Source organism: Panthera pardus, unplaced genomic scaffold (genome assembly GCF_024362965.1).
Source record: "Panthera pardus isolate Hobbes unplaced genomic scaffold, ASM2436296v1 HiC_scaffold_7, whole genome shotgun sequence".
Lineage (NCBI taxonomy): Eukaryota > Metazoa > Chordata > Mammalia > Carnivora > Felidae > Panthera > Panthera pardus.
The window spans coordinates 43,910,936-43,934,605 of record NW_026527002.1 but is presented as its reverse complement, the minus strand read 5'-3'; the positions used below and the strand labels follow the sequence as shown (position 1 = coordinate 43,934,605).

Here is a 23,670-nt window from a genome sequence, read left to right as displayed (position 1 = left end):
ATGAGGTGAAAGAGGTACAAACAATCAACAACTTTTTCAAGAAGGGGCAAGTGGGAAAACGCTCTCACCAGGTTTTCTCACCCGGTCTTAAAGATTTAAAAGAGAAGATGCTATAAATTATTTGTTACGTGTACTGAAGGGAGCAGTGAACAACACCGTCTTAGACTTTCTTGCCAGCTGTAAAAAGAGATGAGCAGGTAGGAGAGAAGCCTAGCACTCACCGGAGAAACTATGCAAGAGACTGCCTCCGTGTTGCCAAGTCTAACTGCTCCCTCAAGCCTGACCAAGCCCTGATTCTCCCTTATTTTTACTTCTGGCTGAGTTTTCACTACCATCTCTACATGTTGTTAATTCCAAAATATCTGTCTCCTTAGCCGGGACTTTGCCTCCTGGGATCAAAACTTGTCCTCTGGGCATCTGCTCTGGAAAGTCCTGAGGACCTTCACATTCAGCTTACCCCAGACTGAAGTTGTCCCCACTGCATCTGCTCTCCTCCCATGTTCCCCACCTAGCTGAATGATGCCACAATTGTTCAGTCACTCATTCATTCATCCATTCTCATATTTACTGCCCATTCATTTACTCATCCATTCGAATGTTTACTGAGCACCATTTTTGTGCCAAACGCTCTTCTAGAACTTGGGAATGCAGCTGTGACAAATCAGGCTCTGGCTCTCTTTTACCTGAGGTGCGGAATCTAAGCTAGACTGTCAGGAACTAATCTACCAGGCTCCTCTTTTCCCATCTCCCACCATCGAAGCAACCACTGCGTCTTGTCAGATTTACCTTCAGGAGTCTGTATTCAACCCCAGGCCCTCCACTCCAGCCACCCTGCCCCAGTTCAGGCCCCCATCACATCCTCAATTAAGGACTATTTCCAAGGTCTCTTTTAAGGACATCCAACCACACGTCCTCTCTCCAGCTCCTCCGCCTCCAGCCCCATTCCTACCTAGTCTAATGCATCTTCCACAGTGCTGCCATGTCTGATCATGTGGCCGACTTAAAACCTTCCCATGGCACCTGATATCTTCTGTTCAAATCCTTAAAATGCCTCAAGGTCTTTTATGCTCTCGCCCCTATTCACTTCTTCATCTCCTGCCTCACCCTCAACTCCACGCCACCAATCTACTTGGATACTCTTGAACACATCATCCTGTTTTTAGCCTGGGCCCTCACGCATGCTGGTCTTACTTCCAGCAATCCTTTCTTCACTGCAGCCTTGGCTCCTGGCCCCAAGGAGTCTTGCTAATTCTGACCACCCATCTAAGAGCTCAAATTCCAGCTCCTCCGTCCAAGAAGCTTCCCCAATTTCCCTCACCTGGGCTTCCGGCTTCCCTTGACCCTATACTTTTTCGAACATACCCTAGCCATCTATCCCATCATCTACTATGATTCCTGGTCCTGGTAGGAGCTCAATCATTGTGAAATTAAAGATAGAACATTTATAAGGGGGAAAAAAAACAATAAAAGAAAAATGTATTTAAACCATGGGATTATCATTTTAAGAAAAATTCTCTGTGTTAACTTTTTAGAGAGATTATTCTTCTCTAAGAATAGAAAAAAAATCATAAATAAGGGATCAATAGATTAAAAATAAAAGAAGTCTATGAGATTCTATAAAGGATGAAATAACTTTTACAGCATCTAGAGTGAGGAATTTCAACCTGTCTTCAGGACTTTACCAATAATCCTTACACCATTAGTTACCTGATCCGAGATTTTATTCTCTGTGACATTCTTACAGATAGCTTGGTTCCAAATAAAGCTATGCGCACAGTCCACAGGCACACCCTCCAGAAGCAGCTGTCTAACTTTCTCATTATCTAAGAGGGAAAAGAAATAGCCTTCAAACTACATCCTTTAGATCAATGAAGTCAAACTATAAACATTGCCGGCTGACCTTCTGTTACAAGAAAATGTTCTGTAGGCACTCAACTTCTCTAGAAAAATTTACTTGACTAGAAATTATGTTACCCCTATAGCTGGCTTCATACTAGTCTGTGAAATAGCAAAGCCTCCTAAACTTATTATTTCCAATGTTTATTTTTAATGTATAAGATATAAACATCATATTCAACTGCCTCTAAATAATTGTCTAATTCCACATTAAGATAACCAAATTCTAGGAACCACTGCACAGGTGAATAATTTCTTTATAATGTGCTATGACAGTACAAGCCACATTTTAACTATTGGTTTCAGGGTTCTTAATATCATTCTTGGCCCAATGGTGGTGAGCCAACAGATACCAGCCTTCTCTTCTGCCCTATTATTTCAAGTCTCTTAAAACCCTTTCTCACGGAGTATTTATTCCTTCTGTAAAACATGTTTTTCCCACTCCTTTAAGATGAGCGTATTTTCTGTGAAATCTATCGCTTCTTCCCTTTAAATAAGCTACACCGTGCCAAAAAGTACTCTAGTGGGAAAAAAAGGAGAAACTTTTTCAATTATAAACATATATATTGATAGATGAGATTTCCTACATGCAGTCCACTAAGGGTAAAAAATCTTCCAGATCTTATTTTTTTGGACTGAAAAATTAAAAGAAAAAAAAAAAAAGAAGGAAAGAAAGACAATTCCTGAGTTTGGGCTAAGGTCTAAACTGCCTATAAAGAAAGGTCACTCAAAGGCACGTACCTGCATGGGTCTGATGGCCAGAAAAAAATAAGTTGGAAGTGACTGAGCCACAGTGTGACAGATTTCAGGGGAGAACAAAGATAGAGAATATTAAATTGATGAAAAGATTGGAGATAAAAGCTCCTTAAAGCAGAAACTGCCTCTAGTTGCTGCGGTTCCTCATAGAGATAATAACCAACAGCATTCTGAGTAACAGTGCTGTGTGCCGTGAAGTTCACACAGCCTGTCTAGGAGCAAACGGGCTCCATTTCAAACAGCCCCTATCTACCCAGAATGCCTTCCTGTGGGGTCCCGCCATAGATTCTGAGTGACAGAACTGAGATTCTATTCAGAGCTGGCTGCAGACAAAAGACATGGCACAGGAAAGCACGACCTCACCTCTAAATAGTCTAAAAAAATAATAAACAAATAGATGAAACAAAGTAGGTAGTATATCCAGACAATGGAATTTTATTCAGAATTAAAAAGAAATGAGCTACCAAGCCATGAAAAGACATGGAAGAAGCTCCGATGCATATTACAAAGTGAAAGAAGATCATCTGAAAAGGATACATACTGTATGATTCCACCTATACGACATTCTGGAAAAGAAAATTATGAAGACAGTAAAAAGATGAAGGCTGAGAGAGGGAATGAGAGATGAATCGGGAGAGCACAGATTTTTAGAGCAGTGAGACTATTTTATGATACTACAATGGTGGACTCGTGTTGTTATAAATGTGTCAAATCCCACATAAAACACCAAGAGTGAACGTAATATAAACGATGGACTCTGCACAACCATGTGTCAATGCAGTTTCATGGGGGCTGTGCATATGTGGGAGCAGGAACGTTCTATTCCTTCCACTCAATTTTGCTATGAACCTAAAGCTGTTCTAAAATGTAACATCTATTTAAAACAAAACAGAATATGTCTGAAGGCAAAAGGGAAGGCCCTTTTAGGTCAACAGTCTTCAGTAGTTGAGAGAAAGAGAGTATTACCAGCTGAGTCAGCATGCACGTCAGTGGGCCTCGAATGACTTATCAATTCTGAATGTAATTCTAAGTCCTTTGCCCAAAGCTCATATTAAGCATATTTTCTTTCATACGCAGGCAAAAGCCTTCTAATTAACTACATAACTCCAGAATAACTTAAAGGTTGAAGGAAATAGCTTGTTTCCTCCTCTCTTAAGTAGATTTGAGGATGACCAAATTTTAAATTAAAACTTTCTTAATAAGTTTCCTTACAGAAGCAAAGGAAATTAATAAATGCTTTTCTCATTTGGGAATCAAATAAACCAAATTTATAATCTTTAGATTCACTCTAAATTAAATATGCAGAACAGTTTAAGGGGCACAGCTGAAGCTGAGGGATTTTTCTCCCAAGAGCAGAAACAGAGAAGTTGGGACAAAATGACCAATAATTGGACACTTTGCAGAGTCAACTATAGATCAGTGCTCTGAAGGTGCTTGGAAAAGCTGTAAAAAGGGACAATCTCTCACCTATCACTCTAAAGGCAACTTGACTCTTCCCGTGGTTTGGGTACACACTACCAAAGAGTGGGTAAAGAGAAAGATTATAAAAATTCCATGAGCACAACGTAAAGCATTGTCTAAAGCAAATCCATCTCTGGAAGACAAAGACTAGTTAAAACAATCAGGGCAAATCAGCAGATGCGAAAGAGAATACATACTAAAATAACAGTACAAGAGAAATTCGATTTTATTTACATGGTGAAATACTGTGTTACGTTGAAAAGATTTGCAAAAACACACTATTAACATTTAAATCAAATTCAAGAATCAAATGATCAAGTAAACTTTTTCTTCATTTTTATTTTTTATTTTGAGAGAGCGTGCATGCGTGAGTGTGGGAGAGAGCAGGGTGGGGAAAGAGAGAGAATCTTAAGCAGGCTCCACGCTGAGCATGGAGCCCAACAAGAGGCTCAATCCCATGACCCTGGAATCATGACCTGAGCTGAAATCAAGAGTTGGACACTCAACTGACTGAGCCACCCAGGCCCCCCTCAAAGCATCAATATGCATCGTTACTTCAGGTTCTTCACTGAAAGAAACTGTTTCCTTCTCTGCACTCTTGCTGTTCTACTCTCAATACTTCTGACACGCAAATGTGTAGCCATTTTCCCCAGAGCAAGCAATTCTGCAACACCGGCTGATGTTCTACAATCCAAATCAATTCTGACACTATCCACCTGGAGATGGTGTCAGATCCCACAGTTTCAGGGCTCAGTCCCACAAGACTGCCCCTTCCTCAGATGCCAATGCCAATTCGAAGTCCCTGGTTTCCTGTACTTCTGACCAGCTGGCTATAAATTGGTCTCACCCATGACCCCCTCCTCAAATTCAATAATTTGCTAGAATGGCTCCCAGAACTCAAGAAAACAGTTTACTTACTACTAATGTAATGTTCTTTTCTGTTTTTAAATAAAAAGATTTAACTCAGAAACAGCCAGATGGAAGAGATGCATAGGGTAAGGTATGAGGGAAGGGATGCCCTTGACCTCTTTGGACTTAACCACCTTCCCAAAACCTCCATGTGTTTAAAAAACCGGAAGTTCTCCGAACCCCAACAGTGTAAGATTTTTATGGAGGCTTAATCAAGTAGGCAAGGCTGATTAAATCATTGCTGTTGACAATGAAGCTCAATCTCTAACCCCAGCCCCTTTCCACAAGCAGGTCTGGATGGGGCAGGGGTAAAAGGGCTGAAAATTCCAACCTTCTTACCTTGTGGTTGGTTCCCCTGGTCACCAGCCCACCATCCTTAGAGGCTTTCCACCTCATTAACATAAAAATTGTGACTGAAAGGGGCTTTAATGAGTAGGAAAAGACACTCCTTTAGCCTTTAAGGTTTTAAGGCTGTTAACAGACAAAATGGACCAATTTTGGTGCTACTTAAACCATAAAGAAGGGTTTGACTTATGTGGATAACAAACTATCTTCTCATGTGTACTAGGAATTAGAGAACTCTGAAAAGAGAGGGTATATATCATTCGGATACTGTGATATAAGAAGAAAATATGGGGCCCCTGGGTGGCTCAGTCAGTTAAGCTTCCAACTTCGGCTCAGGTCATGGTCTCGCAGTTCATGAGTTTGAGCCCCATGTCGGGCTCTGTGCTGACAGCTCAGAGCCTGGAGCTGCTACAGATACTGTCTCTCCCTCTCTCTCTGTCCCTACCCTCCCTCCCTCCCTCTCTCAAAATGAACATTAAAAAAATTTTTTTTAATTAAGAAAATATGTATTTAGGTTTTGGGGCAAATGCCCCTTTCCTGGCATATAGCTCCTTAAACCCTTGTAATTTCCTAAGTCAAAAAGGCAGAGAATGACTTCAGATATAGAAAGAGAAACTGGAAGTTCTATATCAGAGAATTAAGTTTTAGATCGTGACATTGAGATTCTTCCAAGGATTAGTCTTCCATCAATTGACCCAGCTCATCAAAGTTTATTTCTAACTTTAATTTTGAATTATAATCCTAGATGATATGTCACATTTGTTAGTAATATTGATATAATACTGCTTAAAAAAGTTTACTGCTTTATGTGACTCACATATGACTATGTCTTCAAAGAAATTACTTAAAACGGTTTTAATAAAATACAATGACCGATAATACAGTAAGCTTTTATAGAAATTAAATCATGTTTTTCAAGATGAACTTTAATTTTCCTGGAACTGATTTATATTAAGATAAAAGCCTTAAAAAGTATTTAATACAGGGGTGGCTCAGTAGCTTCTGACTTCAGCTCAGTTCATGATCTCACAGTTCGTGAGTTCAAGCCCCAAACGAGGCTCTCTGCTATTAGCACAGAGCCTGCTTCAGATCCTCTGTCTCCCTCTCTCTCTGCACTCCCCCACTCACTCACTCTCTAAAATAAATAAACATTTTTTTAAAAGTGTTTAATATATAACTGCCTCATTCCAAAAAAGGATTGCAGGCAGCCAAGGAAACTAAATAGAGTTTAACTATGGCTTTAAGGCGATTATTGTAGTCAACATTTAATGGCATAGTGAACGCTACAATTTTCATGGTTGCACCAGACCATAATGCCATTAAAAAAGAAAAGAAAGAGGCAACAACTCATTGAGAAAAGTCTAAGGCTCCATAATTAACTAAGTTGCCTATATATCTTCAAACACCTCTACACCTCTCTCATCCAATCCACCTTTCATGTAAGGTCCTGAGACAGTAATTTATTGCTCCCTTAATAAGCTATTAACTACATGTGGAGGTGAAAAAAAAAAAAAAAACGAAAAAACAAACAAAACTGAAGTTGTTACTACACATACCTGTATTTTTCCTCTCAAAATTCACAACAGAAACTTTATGATTCCTCCAATGAAGAGTGTTTAAATGACAGTAAATACAATGAGATATTAGCACCAGTGTGGCAAACGTGAGACTAGACTAAAATTTTAGCCAGCTCCTGCCCTAGGCCACCCCCACCAAACAACTCCCGTGAGCCACTCCACTGAGTCTAAACCAAGACATCTTACCCTTCAGCACCTGGGATGGCCTTGCCAGGATTCGAACCTGGATCATCTGTATGGTCAGACAGAGGCTTCCAATGAGCACAAGACCAGCTGCGGGTGCGGATCCCTTCCTAACAATTAAAATTCTGAAATGCCAGCCATTTTCAGAGAACCCAGTTTCCAGAAAGACAGTTTTTACCAGATACTAAAAATAAAGAACTCAAGGGGGAAAAAATGAACGTAAGGATCAGGCTACATGTCTCAAAGCTAAAAGACACTTCCAAACACACCATCTCCTTTGGTCATAATCACCTTGAAAAGGAGGCAGGTAAAGATCATCTCAACTTTTCATAAGTGAAGTTAATGCAGAGGTGTCAGACAGAACTCTTCCAATGGGACTAAACTACTCAAAACTGTAAGGAAAACCAAGAGTGTTCTAGAAACTTTACCTTGGCATTTTTCTGGGTTGGGCAAAACTCTGGACCTCTTTTGAGGCAAATTTATTCGAGGATCCCCAACTGTCAGTCCCAAAATAGTACCGGCTGGAATTTCTGCTGGTGATGTTATTCCTTTAACAAAAATAAAAACAAACAAAAAAAACAAGTTTACACAAAGTCACTCACAATATATACACATATGCTTGTATTTTCAATTTTTTTAATAAAAATTTCTTCTTGGGCTATTAAAAAACATGTATTCCTCTTTTTTCCTATTAATACTTTTAGGGAGTAGATTAACATTCATAAAGAATGACGTTTCTTATCAAAAACATTAAATTAACAAAACATTATTTTACAACACGAACATGTATATTGCCATCACTGATAACTACAGTAGCTTTATACACAAACGCAATTACATACAAGTAAGTTTAGTCCTTGGTTTAGTACCTGGTCTATGTGTTTACCTATCATAACAGAATGGGAGCTATTTGGAATACTAACATATACTCAAATAGCGTTTCCCACGCTCACTGAGTCAGGTACCTCTCCGACATGTTTTCTTGCTATATTATGACAAGCAGTAACAAGTCAAAAAGTACCACTCCATGTAGGCAGCCCAACTGTAAAACACTCTTTGAACCCACTTCCCACTCCTCCCTTCTTCCCCAAACCACCCAGTCAGCATTCCCTCTGAATACCTCCCAACAATTCAAAAATGGCTTCTTGTTTGTGATGAAGGGAAACGCTATCAGGATTCTTACAGGTTTCAATCCACCAATGGTGAGGTGTCTTCTCTGTGTCCTCTCCCTCCTGAAAAATAACAATTCCTATTCACCAAATAATGAATCGGACTTGATAATTTTATTATGGCTGTGATATGTGAGAAACTGCCATTATATTTAACACAGTAATTAACACCAGACTGACTACTCTTCTCACTGGAGGCAAGGACATAGTGTTACAGTTCTCTCGAGATTTCACACACTAACAACAATATCCATGGTTTTCAGAGAGACCACCCAAGCTACTCCATAGCTGCATTCTTCTGTCAGCACACTATTGACAAAAGAGGCCTGCTCCTTGCTCCTCTCCTACTACCACCAACTTCATACCAATTTAAGTAACAAAACGTTCCCCACCAAAGAAAAACCAAACCTCTGTTTGAAAAAGCAAAAAGATATCTTATAATCACATTATTCCAAAAAACTTCAAATAAGACACACAAATGCTTTACTTATATTTTTCTCAGACAGAAACAGGAATCGAGCAAGGTTTCAAAAAGCACCTCAGGGGTACCTGGCTGGCTCGGGTGGCAGAGAGGAGTATGACTCTCGATGGGGTCACAAGCCCCATGTTGGGTACAGAGATTACTTAAAACAAAACAAAACAAAACACAAAAACCCTTAAAACAAAAAAACCAAAGAGCACCTCAAGCACCAGTTATACACCAAGGAAGAGAACCTATAGCCATGATTCATACTGAAGTTCACTGAAGTAGGATGTGCTCCTACAGATTCTAAAGAAGCACCCTCTTAACATATGGGCTATTTACCTCACAGAAACTCAGACAACATAGCTTACAGGTTTAAAGTACAGGCTCTGGAACCTAACTTCTTAGGTTCAGATCCTCACTGAGCAACTTATTAGCTAGAGTGGAGCCCCTACTCTGTGCCAGGCACTGTGCTAAGCACTGGAGACAGAGTCTTTGTCATCAAAGCTCCATGTGAACATCGCATAAGTACCTAAGCAGATCTAGACATATAAATTGAGGAAATGTGCAAAATATGATGAAATATAATTTATATAAGTTAACTTGGGGGTCAGGAAAGGATTCTAGAGGGAAATGATATAGAGGCTGAAATGTGAAGAACAAGGAAGGTTTAGCCAAGAAAAGGCAGGGGCCGGAGGAGGAGGTGGGGGGCAGAAAGTTCAGCCCGGTGGGGAAAGGGGGTGTGAAGGCTCTAAAGGAGAGGAGATCTGACATATTCTGGGACCTGAAAGAAGGCCAGTGTGACTGAGATGCAGGTGAGGAGAGATGAGGGCAGAGGCAGGAAGGCACAAGAGTATGAAGTCACATTAAGGGCTTTGGATTTTACCATAAATACAATAAGAAACTATTCAAAAGCTTTTAATTGGAAAGTAACATGATGTGAATAAATTGTTAAAAGATCATTCCATTGCCTGCATGGAGAATGGAGTGAAAAGAAGGAACAGTAGAGGAAGCGAAAAAGCTGCTTCAGTATTCAGGCAAGAGACACAGAGGTTGAGGCAGGTGTGGAAGCGATGGAGAGGGGAAGAGAGAGAAAGAGAGAGAGGGAGGGAAGGAGAAGCTGCTTTTGTTTTTTAAAGTATCTTTCTTCATTAAAAGCTCAAAACCTGGGGCGACTAGGTGGCGCAGTCGGTTAGGCGTCCGACTTTAGCCAGGTCACGATCTCACAGTCCGTGAGTTCGAGCCCCGCGTCAGGCTCTGGGCTGATGGCTCAGAGCCTGGAGCCTGTTTCCGATTCTGTGTCTCCCTCTCTCTCTGTCCCTCCCCCGTTCATGCTCTGTCTCTCTCTGTCCCAAAAATAAATAAACACTGAAAAAAAAAAAATTAAAAAAAAAAAAAAAAAAAGCTCAAAACCTGTTCAGCCCTAACATCTTATTTGGCCATGTCAAATCTGTGAGAGGCACAGTCAACGGAAGGGTGAGCTGCACTAATACAGGAGAAACAAACAGGATCTGAATCCGAGTGTCTGATTCCTAACTTAATCTCTCCTCTCTATACCTGCGTGGTCCACTTGGTAGCCACCAGCCACAGAGAGCTATTTCTATTTAATTAAAATTAATCAAAGGTACAAAATCAGTTCCTCAGTCACATTAGCCACACTTCAAGTGCTCAAGAACTACATGTGGCTAATGGCTACCATACAGATGCCACAGAAGACTATCATCCTTGCAGAAAATTCTACTGGACACTGCTGCACTAGACATATGCTCTTAACCTTTTAGGGATCACAGACCCTTAAAACAAGCCCCAGAAAATATGCACCACACAAGTACAAACAAACAAATAAAACCCGGTACACACTTTCAATGATTTTAGGGGTTCTCTGTTACCCACAAAACTCACAAACTTGCAAGGAGAGTATGCACTTAAACAAGTTAGTTTACTTACTAGATTTCCCTAGATTTGTTCCTCTAGAAGTGAAAGATGACAAAGTATTTGATACTAAACATAAGTAGAGAAATAAACATTTATAGGGCGTGGCCCAAAATGCTACTGAAATATGTTAGGTTTCAAATTTGCTAGGAAGGACATAACTGGATTAAACCACTACAGTCACATTTACTCTTACGGTATGGACAGAAGCAGCTTTTAGTGCCTCAGTTAGGATGGAGTGGGAAAGTGGACCGATCAACCGGAGCCTGTTCATCTCCATCGTCAAATCACTGAAAGAGAGAAAAGATCTTAAGATGGAAACCTTCATCATACACAGTGTCTGAGCCACTGGCAAAAACAGAACAAGTCTTCACTAAAATTGTTCGGAGGATTCAGAGAGAATTCACCTGTACCTGATTATAACGCCCGTGGCTGGAGAGACCCAAGAATACGGTTGATGTGGATCTCTAGTTCCGTCACCGATGACTTTTTTAACCGGTTTAGCATTTTCTCCATCATCTTTCCGTTTTCTTTTCTTGCCAATTCTCTCATCAGGTAGTTCCGTTTGGCTTTTTTCCTGCGATGGTATCAGCAGGGGCTCCGGGGTACAGACAGTTGATTTGATGGGTTCCATACACTGGCACGCTGCTTTTATTTCCTCTAAAATATCCTAAGGAAATATTTAAAAACTTCAGGTAGTTCAGTTCGTATTATTTTTTTCTTCCTTTAAAAATACACATTTTGGGGCACCTGGGTGGCTCAGTCTGTTGAGCGTCCCAACTTTGGCTCAGGTCATGATCTCAGGGTTCGTGAGTTCAAGCCCCACATCAGGCTCTGTGCTGACAGCTCAGAGCCTGGAGCCTGCTTCAGATCTGTGTCCCTCTCTCTCTCTCTGCTCCTCCCCTGCTCACGTTCTGTCTCTCTCTCTCTCTCTCTCAAAAATAAATAAATGTTTAAAAAAAAAAAATACACATTTTTATACCTTTACAAATTAAACGAAATTCATCATGATTTATCAAAAAGCTTTTTTGGCGCTGCCCAACAGTGCACAACACTTGAAACAAAAAAACTTCAAAGTGTCAAAGATTAATGAAAATAATGTGACTACTCTGAACAATTAACATTTTCAAAAATCAGATTAAAGAGAAAATTTATAGTCTACCAGAAAAAAGCAGTGACTACGCCAAGAAAAAAAAAGAGAGATTAGAAATCATCAGAATTTGGGGCACCTGGGTGGCTCAGTCGGTTAAGCGCCCAACTCCTGATTTCGGCTCAGGTCATGATCTCAGGTTGGTGTGTTCGAGCCCCACATCAGGCTCTGCACTGGCAGCACAGAACCTGCTTGGGATTGTCTCTCTCTCTCTCTGTCCCTCCCTCACACACACACACATGCTCTCTCTCTCTCAAAATAAATAAACTTAAAAAAAAAAAAAAAAAGAAATCATCTGAATTACTCAAAATAGCTTCTTATCATCAAAGAGGTTCTTACAAGGACCTGGATACCAACGAAGCAATTCAGACCTGGTAGGACCATTAGACCAAATGCAGCATTTCAAGCCACTGCATACATAATATGGTGGGTTTTATCTCTACTTCCACTTAGGATTTACTAAAAAGTGAAAGGTCAAGATTTGCTTCATTTCATATTCACGTAACGTTCTTCCCTATATTCTAATACCAAGTTCTCGGCGAAACTTTTATACTATTTAAATTTCCAGAGCATTGATTTCAACAGGAATTAAGAATGCAGTAACAGAGTCATGAGGAAATAACTCAAGGATTATACCTGTTTCAGAGTTGGATGAAGCCAGATCCATAACTGCCTGCTCTCAGAAGTGTGACCAGGGGTCCACTCAGGCTTCCAAATAAACGTAACAGGCCCCAGCATCTCTCTAGGGTATTTATTTGCCCGGTAAAGTATGACACTACCTTGGCGTTTTCCAGACAAGTAGTGAACTGCTGCAAAAGTCAGTCCTGACACAAACAAAAACAAAATTCTCTGATTTCCAGTGCTGAGATAGTATTTCCTGATTGCCATCCTGTTACCTGCTGTCTATCTCTATGAGGGATGAGGTGCTGGTGTTGACCACTGCATAGATCAAAGCCTGGCACACAGTAAATTCTCAATAAACACTGAATGAATGAATGAATGAATGAATGGGGACTGAGTTTTTGCCCCACTGAATTCACTACACCAAAATAAAGGTTCTCTCACCTTCCACTTAACAATGCTACAAATAATTTGAAACCACCCCACCTTTCTTACATTAACATTCTCATTGGGAACAAGAACTGTCTTACGCATTTTATATATATTTAAATTCCAAAACACTTACTTGCTCATGAAATGAACAAATACGCAAAGACTAAAAGAGCATTCAGCTTTAAAACCAGTTTACCTGCGTCTATGCTACACATCGGAGAAAGTGCCTTCAGTATTTCTTCCTCTTTGCCCTTCAGCTCCAAACAACAGTAGTAGGATAGATCCTGCACAAAGGAAGAGACGTAATCAAATACTTAGAATGGGACATGGGGGAAAATTGTAAAACGCCAAAAGTCACATCAGAAAAACTTCTACCAGTCCAAGACTCAGAACAAATTGCCAAGGCTATCATTTCTTTAAGACAAAACCTGAAACCTGTCTATTCTTAGGACATTAGCAAATATTTTTAAACCAATCTAAAGCAAAATCAAAATGAATTTTCATTTAAAATTTAAGTTACTGTGTCTTTTCTAGCAAGAAAATCTGTGGGGGTACCTGGCTGGCTCAGTAAGAGGAGCATGAGACTCTTGATCTTGGGGCTATGAATTTGAGCCCCACATGGGGTGCAGAGATTACTTAAATAAATAAAACATTTTTTTTTAATCTGCGTTTTATGCCATTTTTACAAACAAGTTTTAAGTAGAGTATAAAAACTGCTGCCTCTAAGTAAAGGGTTATTCCTCCCCCAAATCTATCTAAGAAATCAGAGTAGAATACCACAATATCAATATATTCTGCAAAGTTATGCTAAAGTTCACTTTGGTTAGCTAATTCAGGACTCCAAGATTATTTAACACTGAACCTAGAGACATAATGTTGTAATTAATTTATCCTATATTCCTCCCATGCTTAATCTTGACTAGGATATTCAACTCTGACTAAACAATGTTCAAGGAAAAATGAAAGTAATGAGAGCAAGACCTTACCGACTTAAATGAGATGGCAAGAGATCAACTGAGCTAGTAAAACAAGTATGTTAAAGAACCAAAACAACAGTAACAGTCACTGAACGGATGCTGAGTGCCAGGGCCTGGGCTGTCATCTACTACATCGTACACATACCAACACGTGACAAGCCAGGTACTTTCTGCTGACGTATGACAGACGAGGATACCAACACAGAGACTGTCCCTGAACAAAGCTATACATCAGCAAGTGGAGAAGCCAGCATTCGAGTTGGGCTCACTGACCCCCAAACCAGCCCCTCTGCCACATCACATTTAAGCAATTTCAGTACACTCAGCACCTGAGACTAAAAGGGAAACTATAGCTAAGCTTCTGACAAACTCACAGAAATCAGTGGTATTACACACACACAAATCTTCCCAGCAGCAGGGATCCACCGTCAGCTATCAGTGTGCAGGTGAACCACACCCAAATCTGTACAACTGAGTGTCAGCACCAAACAACGGTTAATAGCCTGGAAGTCGTGGCATCAGACCTGGGCTGAAATCTCAACGTCACCACTCACTGGTTGTATAGCCGTGGGTAAATTACATAACTTCTCTGTTCCTTAGTTTCCTCATCTGTAAAGTAGAAATAATGCTAACTATGTCTGCTGTGGTGTTGTAAGGACTAAAAGAGTAAACGTATATAAACCATTAAAACCAGGCCTGGCATAAGATTAAGTACTCAAAAATGTCTGTTACTATTAGCTATTATTTGTATTACTTAGGGCTGATCAAATGTAAAGAAAGTATCTGATAACGGCAGCAAAAATCTTGCCCCAAATAAGAAGTAACTTACCCATCTGTCTTAAAATTTGGGAAATGGCAGTGTATGGCAGAAAAAGCACAGGCCAGGGAAATCAGCTGCCCAAAGGCTACCTAGCCACCAACAAGGTGCATGACCCTGGACAAGTCACTTTATCTCTCTGGATCCCAGTTTCCACAATATAGATAAAGGATTTTACTATAATCAATGATTTCTGCTGCTGAATCTTCAAATCAAAAGCCCTTAAAAGGTTCTTGTATTATTTCACACCCATTAGGATGGCTATTATCAAATAAACTAAAAATAGTAAGTATCAGTGAGGACATGGAGAAATTGAATGCTGGCACATTGCAGGTTGGAATGAAAAATATCATAGCCTCTATGGAAAACAGTAGAGCAGTTCCTCAAAAAATTAAACACGGTATTACCATGTGAAACAGCAATTCCACTTCTAAGTATATACCCAAAGAACTGAAAACAGAGATTTGGAAAAGATATTTGCAAGTTCATTTCATAGCAGCATCATTCACAACAGCCAAAAGGTGGAAGCAATCCAAATGTCCGTTGCTGGATAAACAGACAAACAAGATGTGGTATGTACATACAATGGAGTACTATTCAGCTTTAAAAAGAAGGGAAATTCCAACACACGACACAACATGGCTGAACCTTGAAGACGTTATGTTAAGTGATGTAAGCCAGTCTCAAAAGGATAAATATTGTGTGATTCTCCTTATATGAGGTATCTAGAATAGGCAAATTCCTAAAGACAGAAAGTAGAATGGTGGTTGCTGGGAGTAGGCGAGTGAGCAACGGGGAAGATGAAAAAGACCTGGGGATGAATGGTGATAACACTTAGACAACAATATGACTATAGTTAATGACACAGAACTGTGCACCTAAAATAATTAAAGGGTAGGGTGCCTGGGTGGCTCAGTCAGCTAAGCATCCGACATTAGCTCAGGTCATGATCTCACAGTTTGTGTGTTTGAGCCCCACATTGGGCTCTCTGCAGTCAGCATGGAGCCTGCTTCAGGTTCTCTGTTCCCCTCTCTCTCCCCCTTCCCGGCTTGTTCTCTTTCTCTCTCTCTCAAAATAAATAAACCTTAAAAAATAATAATAAGAGGTGCCTGGCTGGCTCAGTCAGTGGAGCATGTGACTCTTGATCTCAGGGCTGCAAGTTCGAGCCTCACACTGGGTGTACAGATTATTCAAAAATAAAACCTTGGGCACATGGGTGTCGGTTAAGTGTCCATCTCTTGGTTTCAGCTCAGGTCATGATCTCTCAGTTTCGTGAGTTTGAGCCTCCCATTGGGCTCTGCACTGGCAGCATGGAGCCTGCTTGGGATTCTCTGTCTCCCTCTCTCTCTCTGCCCCTCCCCCACTTGTTCTGTGTCTAAAAATAAATACACTTTATTTTTTTAATTACTTTTTTAATGTTTTATTTATTTTTGAGAGAGAGAACAAGAACAAGCGGGAGAGGGGCAGAGAGAGAGGGGGACAGAGGATCCCAAGCAGACTCTGTGCTGATAACAGAGAGCCCCATGTGAGGCTCAAACTCAAAACCATGAGATCATGACCTGAGTGAAGTAAGATGCTTAACCAACTGAGCCACCCAGGTTCCCCTTTTTTAATTAATTTTTTTAATGTTTTATACATAAATAAACTTTAAAAAATAAATAATAAAATCTTAAATAAGTAATTAAACCGGTAAAATTTGATGTTATGTATAGTTCACCACAACTTTTTTTGAAGGTTTTTATATTGATTATTCTCCTCTACTGCTTTCAAGAGGCATCAGAGACTCCTAACACCAATGGTTTTCAAAACTTGGCCAAGGCTTCTAGTTATGGAACGAATCGGTCAGGGGGATAAAGGGTCAGGCACAGGGAATACAGCCAATGATACTGCAATAGTGCTGGATGGTGACAGATGGTAGGTAGCTACATTGTGGTGAGCACAGCATAAAATATAGAGAAGTTGAATCACTATTTTGTACACCTGCGACTAATGTAACTGTTTGTCAACTACACGCAGATTAAAAAATCTTAAAAAACAATAAAACCTGGTCAAGGCCATCCTGCCATTGAAAGATAGAATCTTCCAAGAGTAAATTTCTAAATATGTCCCGGAAAAATGAAAGCCATTGATTTACCAATTGGGGAAGGGGAGAGGGACGACCAGATAAATACTATTACCAGGCATAAAACAAACTGTCCTCTCAGAGAATTTAAAACAAACTTCCTAGCATCCCACTGAATCCTAAACATCTACAACAGCATTCTGAACACTGCCTAGGGCACACAAATATTTGTTGTTGATGAATGACTTCTAAATGAATCAATGCTGAATAAATCTCAAATATGACCACCAAGACCCTGCAGGACCTGGTTCCTACCTATTTTTCCTGAACTAATCTCCCCTTAATGTTATCCTCTCTAAATGATCTCACTCTCTTCATCACACCGAATTTACCTCAATTCTTCCCTCTTACCTGACTTCCTCTGCCACGTCAACTCTCTCCTTTCCTGATCCTTTAGAGCTGAGCCCAAACATCACTTCCATTTCGTCTAAACAAACATAAAAAGAAAACCAACTAGAGAAGCATACCTGGAGAAGGCAACGGTTTGTCATGGCTCGGTAGCAGGCTCTGTGGCTCTTGACTGTCGGCCTCTCCCCGAGACAGTAGCCCCACTTCTTGACCATGTGAAACCGTTTGGCGTGCCAGATGTGAGTCTCTAACCATATGTTCTTCTTTTGTCTACGGTTAAATTCTAGCACCCGGTTTTTGTGACATCTTCGAGCTTTATGGCATTTATTTTTTGAATGTTCTTTTTTCTGGTGCACTGCTTTCTCTGCCTGCGATTTCAAGAAGAGAGGAGGGTCCTAGTTGGTAACTATCTCAAAATAAAAGTTACATGTGAGGAATTCAAACAACTAACTTTAGATTAGGTGGGAGTACCTTTCAGACTCCATCAGTGTGCTTAATTTTTTGACTTGGCAATTTCTCCAGTGAAAGAGCAGACAGAAGGCAAGCGTGAAGGTTTCAGAAACGGGCAAACTCAGAGAGGAGGCACAGTTCTATCACTTACTAACCGGCAAGTTTGTGGACTATGAGGATTAGAGTCTTTATAAAATGCTCCACACAGTAACGCAAGCTTATTGTGGCTATTCGTGTTAGAGAGCAAGAGAAGAAGATGCCAGCTCTTTTGTTATTGGTTTTATTGTTTTGTAAACCTCTGGGATTGGAACTAAACCCAAAACAGGATGAAAAACGTGAAGTGAGGAAAACCTATACATTTCGATGTCAGTTAGGTACTGATAGACAAATGCCATGGGAGACAAACCTTACAATCTAAATCTAGAAAGCACAAAATTCCTGTTCAGTTTTCACTCTTACTCTCCTCCATAGCTGAGCTAAACTTTTATGGGGGAAAAAAACCCAAAACTCTTCTCCGTTAGTTTGCTGAACTCCTCTCACCCCAACACCAGTATAGTACCACACACAGAAGGCACTCCATGAGGAACTTTTGAATCAACTAGTAAAAGACATGGGTAGCTGAGACAACCTGAAAATGTCCAAGCGAAGAATTTTGATAAAGCCAAAAACAACTAGACTTGAGGAAAAATTAAATCCAAGTTTCAAGTTTTCAATGTTGAAAAAGTCAAAAGGCAAGTACTAGGCATAGTTGCCGCTTTTTCTCTTGATTTTCCAACTTTAAGCTGGCCACACCCCCAAAACATAGAGCTAAAATTGCTTATGTGGTAAGAAGGTCAGGATTTTATTTTTAATCTGACAGCGGAACATCAACTATTTAACACCATTAAAAAAAAAAAAAGGGACCTGAAATTAATGAAAAAAAAAATTGAAGGAAGGAAGAAAGGAAGGAAGGAAGGAAGGAACAAAGAAAAGAAAGAAAGAAAGAAAGAAAGAAAGAAAGAAAGAAAGAAAGAAAGAAAGAAAGAAAAAAGAAAGGGTTTCCAAATGCTATATGTAATATCCAACTGCCTGCCAATTAGATAGCAAGGAGGAAGGTGGGGGGATAATGATTAAATCCAAAAATAATGCAAAAGAGTACATTGCTTTTGGTTTTCACTTTAATTCTATTAGGTTAACATTTCTCAATTTCTTTTATGAACTACTAACTTGAACACTTACACTAAGTGAAACATATACCTCTTTCTGGGCGATTTCCTGCAACCGCCTGGGAAGGCGTTTGACATTGTGGCTCATGGCTCTCCGTCTCATGTGCCGGGGCAGCGTCTGGAAAACCAGTGAATTAGAAGATTTCTGGGTCACTGCTTTCAACATAGCACTGATTTCAGCAGCTCGGGCTTGAGCAAAAGTAGAAGCTGTAGACAAAAATAGCATGATAATTAAAGACAAGTCTAGAATCAATACTTCTGGTCAATCGCAGAAGGAAGACAGATTTGAAGTATATGAACTTAAAATTCACCCACCACCCAAACCCTTAATTAGATTAATACAGATGGTGGCTATATCTGTATTATATATAAAGCCATTCTGTTTCTACTTTTTTTCAAGTTCTCTATAAGGATTCAGTGTTACTTTTTTAACCATAAAAAAAGTTTAAAAGCATGTTTACAAACAATTCCTTAAAACAGAGGGCTACATGCCATATAAATCACAACCATTTTTTTAATATAAAGTTATTTATTTATTTTGAGGAAGAGAGAGCATGTAAGCAGGGAAGGGGCAGAGAGAGAGAGAGAGGGAGAGAGAGAAAACCCCAAGCAGGCTGTGCACTGTCATCACAGAGCACAACGTGGGACTTGATCTCACAAACCATGGGATCATGACCTGAGCCAAAATCAAGAATCAGATGCTCAACCAACTGAGCCACCCAGGCACCCCAACCACAACCATTTTCAAGTGCAATAATCACATAAGAAAACAAAAAAAAAGTAAAATTGAAGTCACAAAGGTTGTGACTTCAAAAGTTTGTTTTCTTTAATATTTTTTGCTTTTTCTAAATATATAATCATAACTTTACTAGTTTTCCTTATTGAAAAGCAGACCTTTTTTTGAAGTAAACAAAGTGCTGGGGACATTTAAGTGCATTTTTCCCACCAGGCACAGAGACCAGAAGGCATACCTAATGAATACAGAGTTATGCATACCAGGGGTGCAGGTGATGGGGGGAGGGAGTAACAGGAGAAGAGATCTGAAGGGGCCTGGAGACAGGTATTTAAAGGTCTTGGTTGGGGCACCTGGGTGGCTCAGTCGGTTGAGCGTCCGACTTCGGCTCAGGTCATGATCTCACATTCTGTGAGTTCCTGCCCCGTCAACCGACTTCGGCTCAGGTCATGATCTCACATTCTGTGAGTTCCTGCCCCGTGTCGTCGGGCTCTGTGCTGATAGCTCAGAGCCTGGAGGCTATTTCAGATTCTGTGTCTCCCTCTCTCTCTGACCCTCCCCCGTTCATGCTCTGTCTCTCTCTGTCTCAAAAATAAATAAACATTAAAAAAAATTTTTTTTAATAAAAAAAATAATAATAAAGGTTTTGGTTGCCCTCGGAGTGTGTTAAATTCGGTTTCATCCTTGGAGAATGCATGTAGACGCCATTTTATATTTTAAAAAGGAGTGGGGCGAGGGAAAAGGTTTTAGGACAAAGTAGAACAGTTCACAGATAAGGACTTACAAGAACAAGAAGAGGAAAAAAAGAGAAACTGAAGAATGGAGAGCAATCAGGCCCAAGGAAACTACAGCCACAGTCCAGACTAGAGGCGAGAAGAACCCTCAGTGGAAGGAGGAGAGGAGAGAGACCGGGAGGCAGGGCCAAGGTGGAGAGCACTGAAGCAAAGGGCTCATCGTATAATCAAACTTCACTTCTTCACAAACACCTACCAGTTATATACTTGGGAATCTCCTGAGAGGTGCCCTCAGGACCTGCTTTCCATCCTCCCTTTTTTTTAAACATTATTTTGGAGGAAGACTGTTCATTCACATCAGGATCAACTGGGGAATGGTGGATCATTTTGGTATGCCGCGGTCTTGAAGTTCCAGGAAGAAGCTCTAGTTTGTTTTCAAAAAGAAAACAAAAAGAAATATGTCAGCCTTACGAGCAATACAGATTACAGTGGAGAACATCATTTGCTGGGTGGCAATCAATGCTAATTAGGTTTTTAATCCTACAACTAGCCAGTAAGGTGGCTATTACTATCTTTCCTTAAAGAGGAGGAAATCTACCTACAATAGGGAGGTGAATTAATTTGACCAAGGTGATAAAGCTAGCAGGCAGCATACTGGCTCATCTTGTCAGCATGACAAATAAACCTTGCATATAAATTATGAGGGAACTTTTCTCCGAACTTTTCTCCAATAAATTATGAGTACAACATAAATTTTAAATCTAAGCTCCCTTCAATATTACAATTTACATGATTTTGTATATTCAGTCTTTTGTCGTAATTCTCTGCCACACTCAAGTTGGGAGCCTGTGTTAAATTAAAGAAAAGAAATAAAAGCAAAGTCTATACAAATGTCTGTGCATTGAAACCACTGACTTTAAGACATCAAATCACAGTCTGCAAAGGGAGGGAGAGACTAGCAGAGAATTTTACAGTGTTCCTCTTATTCCCATTACACTGTTAATTATTAAGCCCCTATAAACCATGAAACATGTTACAAGGTTTGTCACTGGGAGATTTAAATGAGGTAAGACCCATTAAGGCTTATGTGGCATGACAGGCATCAACTGTTGGATCTGAAATCTAAATCTTACAAATAGAAGAGTCTAAAACTTACTTCACCAGACCCAATGCACACTATTCTTTAAAGTGTCCCCCAAAAGTTCTTGCTCACCTGCTTGCTATCTTCCCAAACTGGCATTTTCTATTGCTACCCAATGAACAACTAACACCTTGATATCACTTTATAAGGTTCTAAAATCAGCACACAAGTTAAATGTATACAAAACACACTATTTCTTTTAGAAAATAAAGAAGTGTAATTTAATAATAACTGTTAAGGTAGAAATATATCTGTTCTAAGATACATACAGCCAATTCTTGTCATTCCCAATAGTTATGCTCTATAAAGTCACAATGAACGCTGAATTAGCAAATACTGAACCACTGTTCCAAGAAATATATACATGTATATACGTACACAAGTATACATACACATATACGTACATATATACACATATATACACACATACATACATATATATATACATATACATCACATGGATTGCGATCTCAAATCATAAAAACAACTCATCCTAGTAGATTCTGTTTCCCTTATTTTACAACTAGAAAAAAGAGGCTCAGAAGTGTTAAGTGATCTGTCTGAGGCCACCCACAACTAGAACTCAATCCCCAGCTAGAGCAGGGGCTTCCCCAATTATGCCGCACTGGCCCATCAGAGTCTCCACCCTCTGGCCATCTCTGTAAGAAAGTTGAACCAAGGCAGCTGGGAACCTCAGCTGAGAATGCCCACATGGAGTGACTCAAATTTTTTCCCTCTCCTCGCAAATCCACGAATAACCACCAAAGTACCATGAGTATTAATTTGGGGGTTACAAATAAACTTAACAACTAAGTGAATGGGCAAAACAAAATGTGCAAATAATGAAGGTCAACTGATCTGTTTTCAAAAAGTGCAGGTCATTTAACCATTTAAATAATAACTATCAAAAAGAGCTGACATAAGCATTTTGATCCAAACAGAGTGGAGGGAGTACCGTGTGTATCTTACCTTGTTTTTGAGCTTGGAAAGATTTCCCACCTCCATTATAGTGCTTTGTGCCTCTATCCGCCATGAAGCCAGAGGATAAAGTCACGTTGGTGGGCTGATTTCTCATTTTCTTAGCATGTTTTCTTTCTTTTGCATTAGACATTTCTGGAAAGAAAATAATAAATTTGGTATAGGGAAAGGGAACTTCCATGCAAAAATAAAAAACATTTAGTAAATAAATATTCATGTAACTCAAAATTTGATTCTTCGGTAAAATAAATCTTCATTTATTATAGGTGGATTGATGATATCAAAATGCTATCGCGATCCTGACCTACAGCAGAGATTCATCACCAGGGCATCTCTAGGGGAGCCATGAATGGTATTAACACCACAAACCCAATTTAAAAGAAAAAAAAAAAAAAAAGTCTATTGATGGAAGAGACCATTATTAGTATATTCCAGATCACACCTAGCAGAGTGCCTTGCACAAAGTGGGGCTCAACATAAATTTGCTCAGTGTACACCTGCATGCATAAATGGAATAAAGTGTGCCTATAATATATTTATGAACAGAATAAGAAATATTTGGCCAAGTACCACGCCTTCTGACACAGCATGACTATCTGCCAAGAGACCAGCCTATCTTCCTTTTTGAAAGCAGATCCCAGTCACCAGGGCTCTCACTTCAGATGTGAGGGGGATGCGTGGAGACCTGTAAAGCTAGAAGAGGCACCCGTGAATGGGAACATGGGAGGGGCGTTAGGTGGACGACGCCGCCCAGATCTCAGCGTGGTCCCCTGAATGACCCAACTCATTCCTTAGAGTGGTCAGCAGGATAGGGGTGCAAGCCCATTCCCAGAACGGCGTCCGTCGGGCGGGACAATGCGAGGAAATGACCAACGCAGGGGGCTCGAGCACAGGGGCCGTAGGAGGCGCGGGGCCGCAAAGCGGGGCCCAGGCGCAGGCTGCAAGGGACGAAGAGGAGGTCAGCGGGGTCTGAGCGGAAGAAAACCGGGAGGAAAGCCGGCCCGGTGCGCGGGCGCCGGGCAGGGGACCGCCACGCACACTCCCCCCAAACTCGCGGACCCTGGGGGACACCAGCCCGTCACGACCTACCTGCCAAAGGCTCTGAGGCAGGGCTCCTCGGGTCAGAACGACAAGGCTCTGCAACACTCCCCTCGGTGGAGACGTGTGTGGCAAGCGACCTGCAGGGCGCATGCGCCAGCGCGGCCGTGGCCTCCACGTGGCCGGGAGCCCCTCACAGACTACAACTCCCAGAATGCGGAGCGAACCCCCTC

The 23,670-nt window shown here is 40.5% G+C and overlaps 1 protein-coding gene across 1 annotated transcript in view; it reads right to left on the bottom strand.

The window, feature by feature from the left end:
- The window catches only part of POP1 (POP1 homolog, ribonuclease P/MRP subunit), a 34,483-nt gene extending 10,898 nt beyond the window's left edge, over positions 1–23,585 (bottom strand). Inside the window, exons 1-12 of the mRNA XM_019468035.2 lie at positions 23,489–23,585; positions 22,391–22,534; positions 20,537–20,704; positions 18,845–19,020; positions 17,278–17,526; positions 13,091–13,178; positions 12,478–12,665; positions 11,105–11,361; positions 10,888–10,981; positions 8,248–8,359; positions 7,556–7,675; positions 1,708–1,823 (exon numbers count right to left, since the gene is read on the bottom strand). Coding sequence (XP_019323580.2) covers positions 1,708–1,823; positions 7,556–7,675; positions 8,248–8,359; positions 10,888–10,981; positions 11,105–11,361; positions 12,478–12,665; positions 13,091–13,178; positions 17,278–17,526; positions 18,845–19,020; positions 20,537–20,704; positions 22,391–22,532 — 1,710 coding nt within the window. The 5' untranslated portion in view covers positions 22,533–22,534; positions 23,489–23,585. The remainder of the gene's footprint in view (positions 1–1,707; positions 1,824–7,555; positions 7,676–8,247; positions 8,360–10,887; positions 10,982–11,104; positions 11,362–12,477; positions 12,666–13,090; positions 13,179–17,277; positions 17,527–18,844; positions 19,021–20,536; positions 20,705–22,390; positions 22,535–23,488) is intronic.
- Between the last annotated feature and the right edge of the window lie 85 nt (positions 23,586–23,670).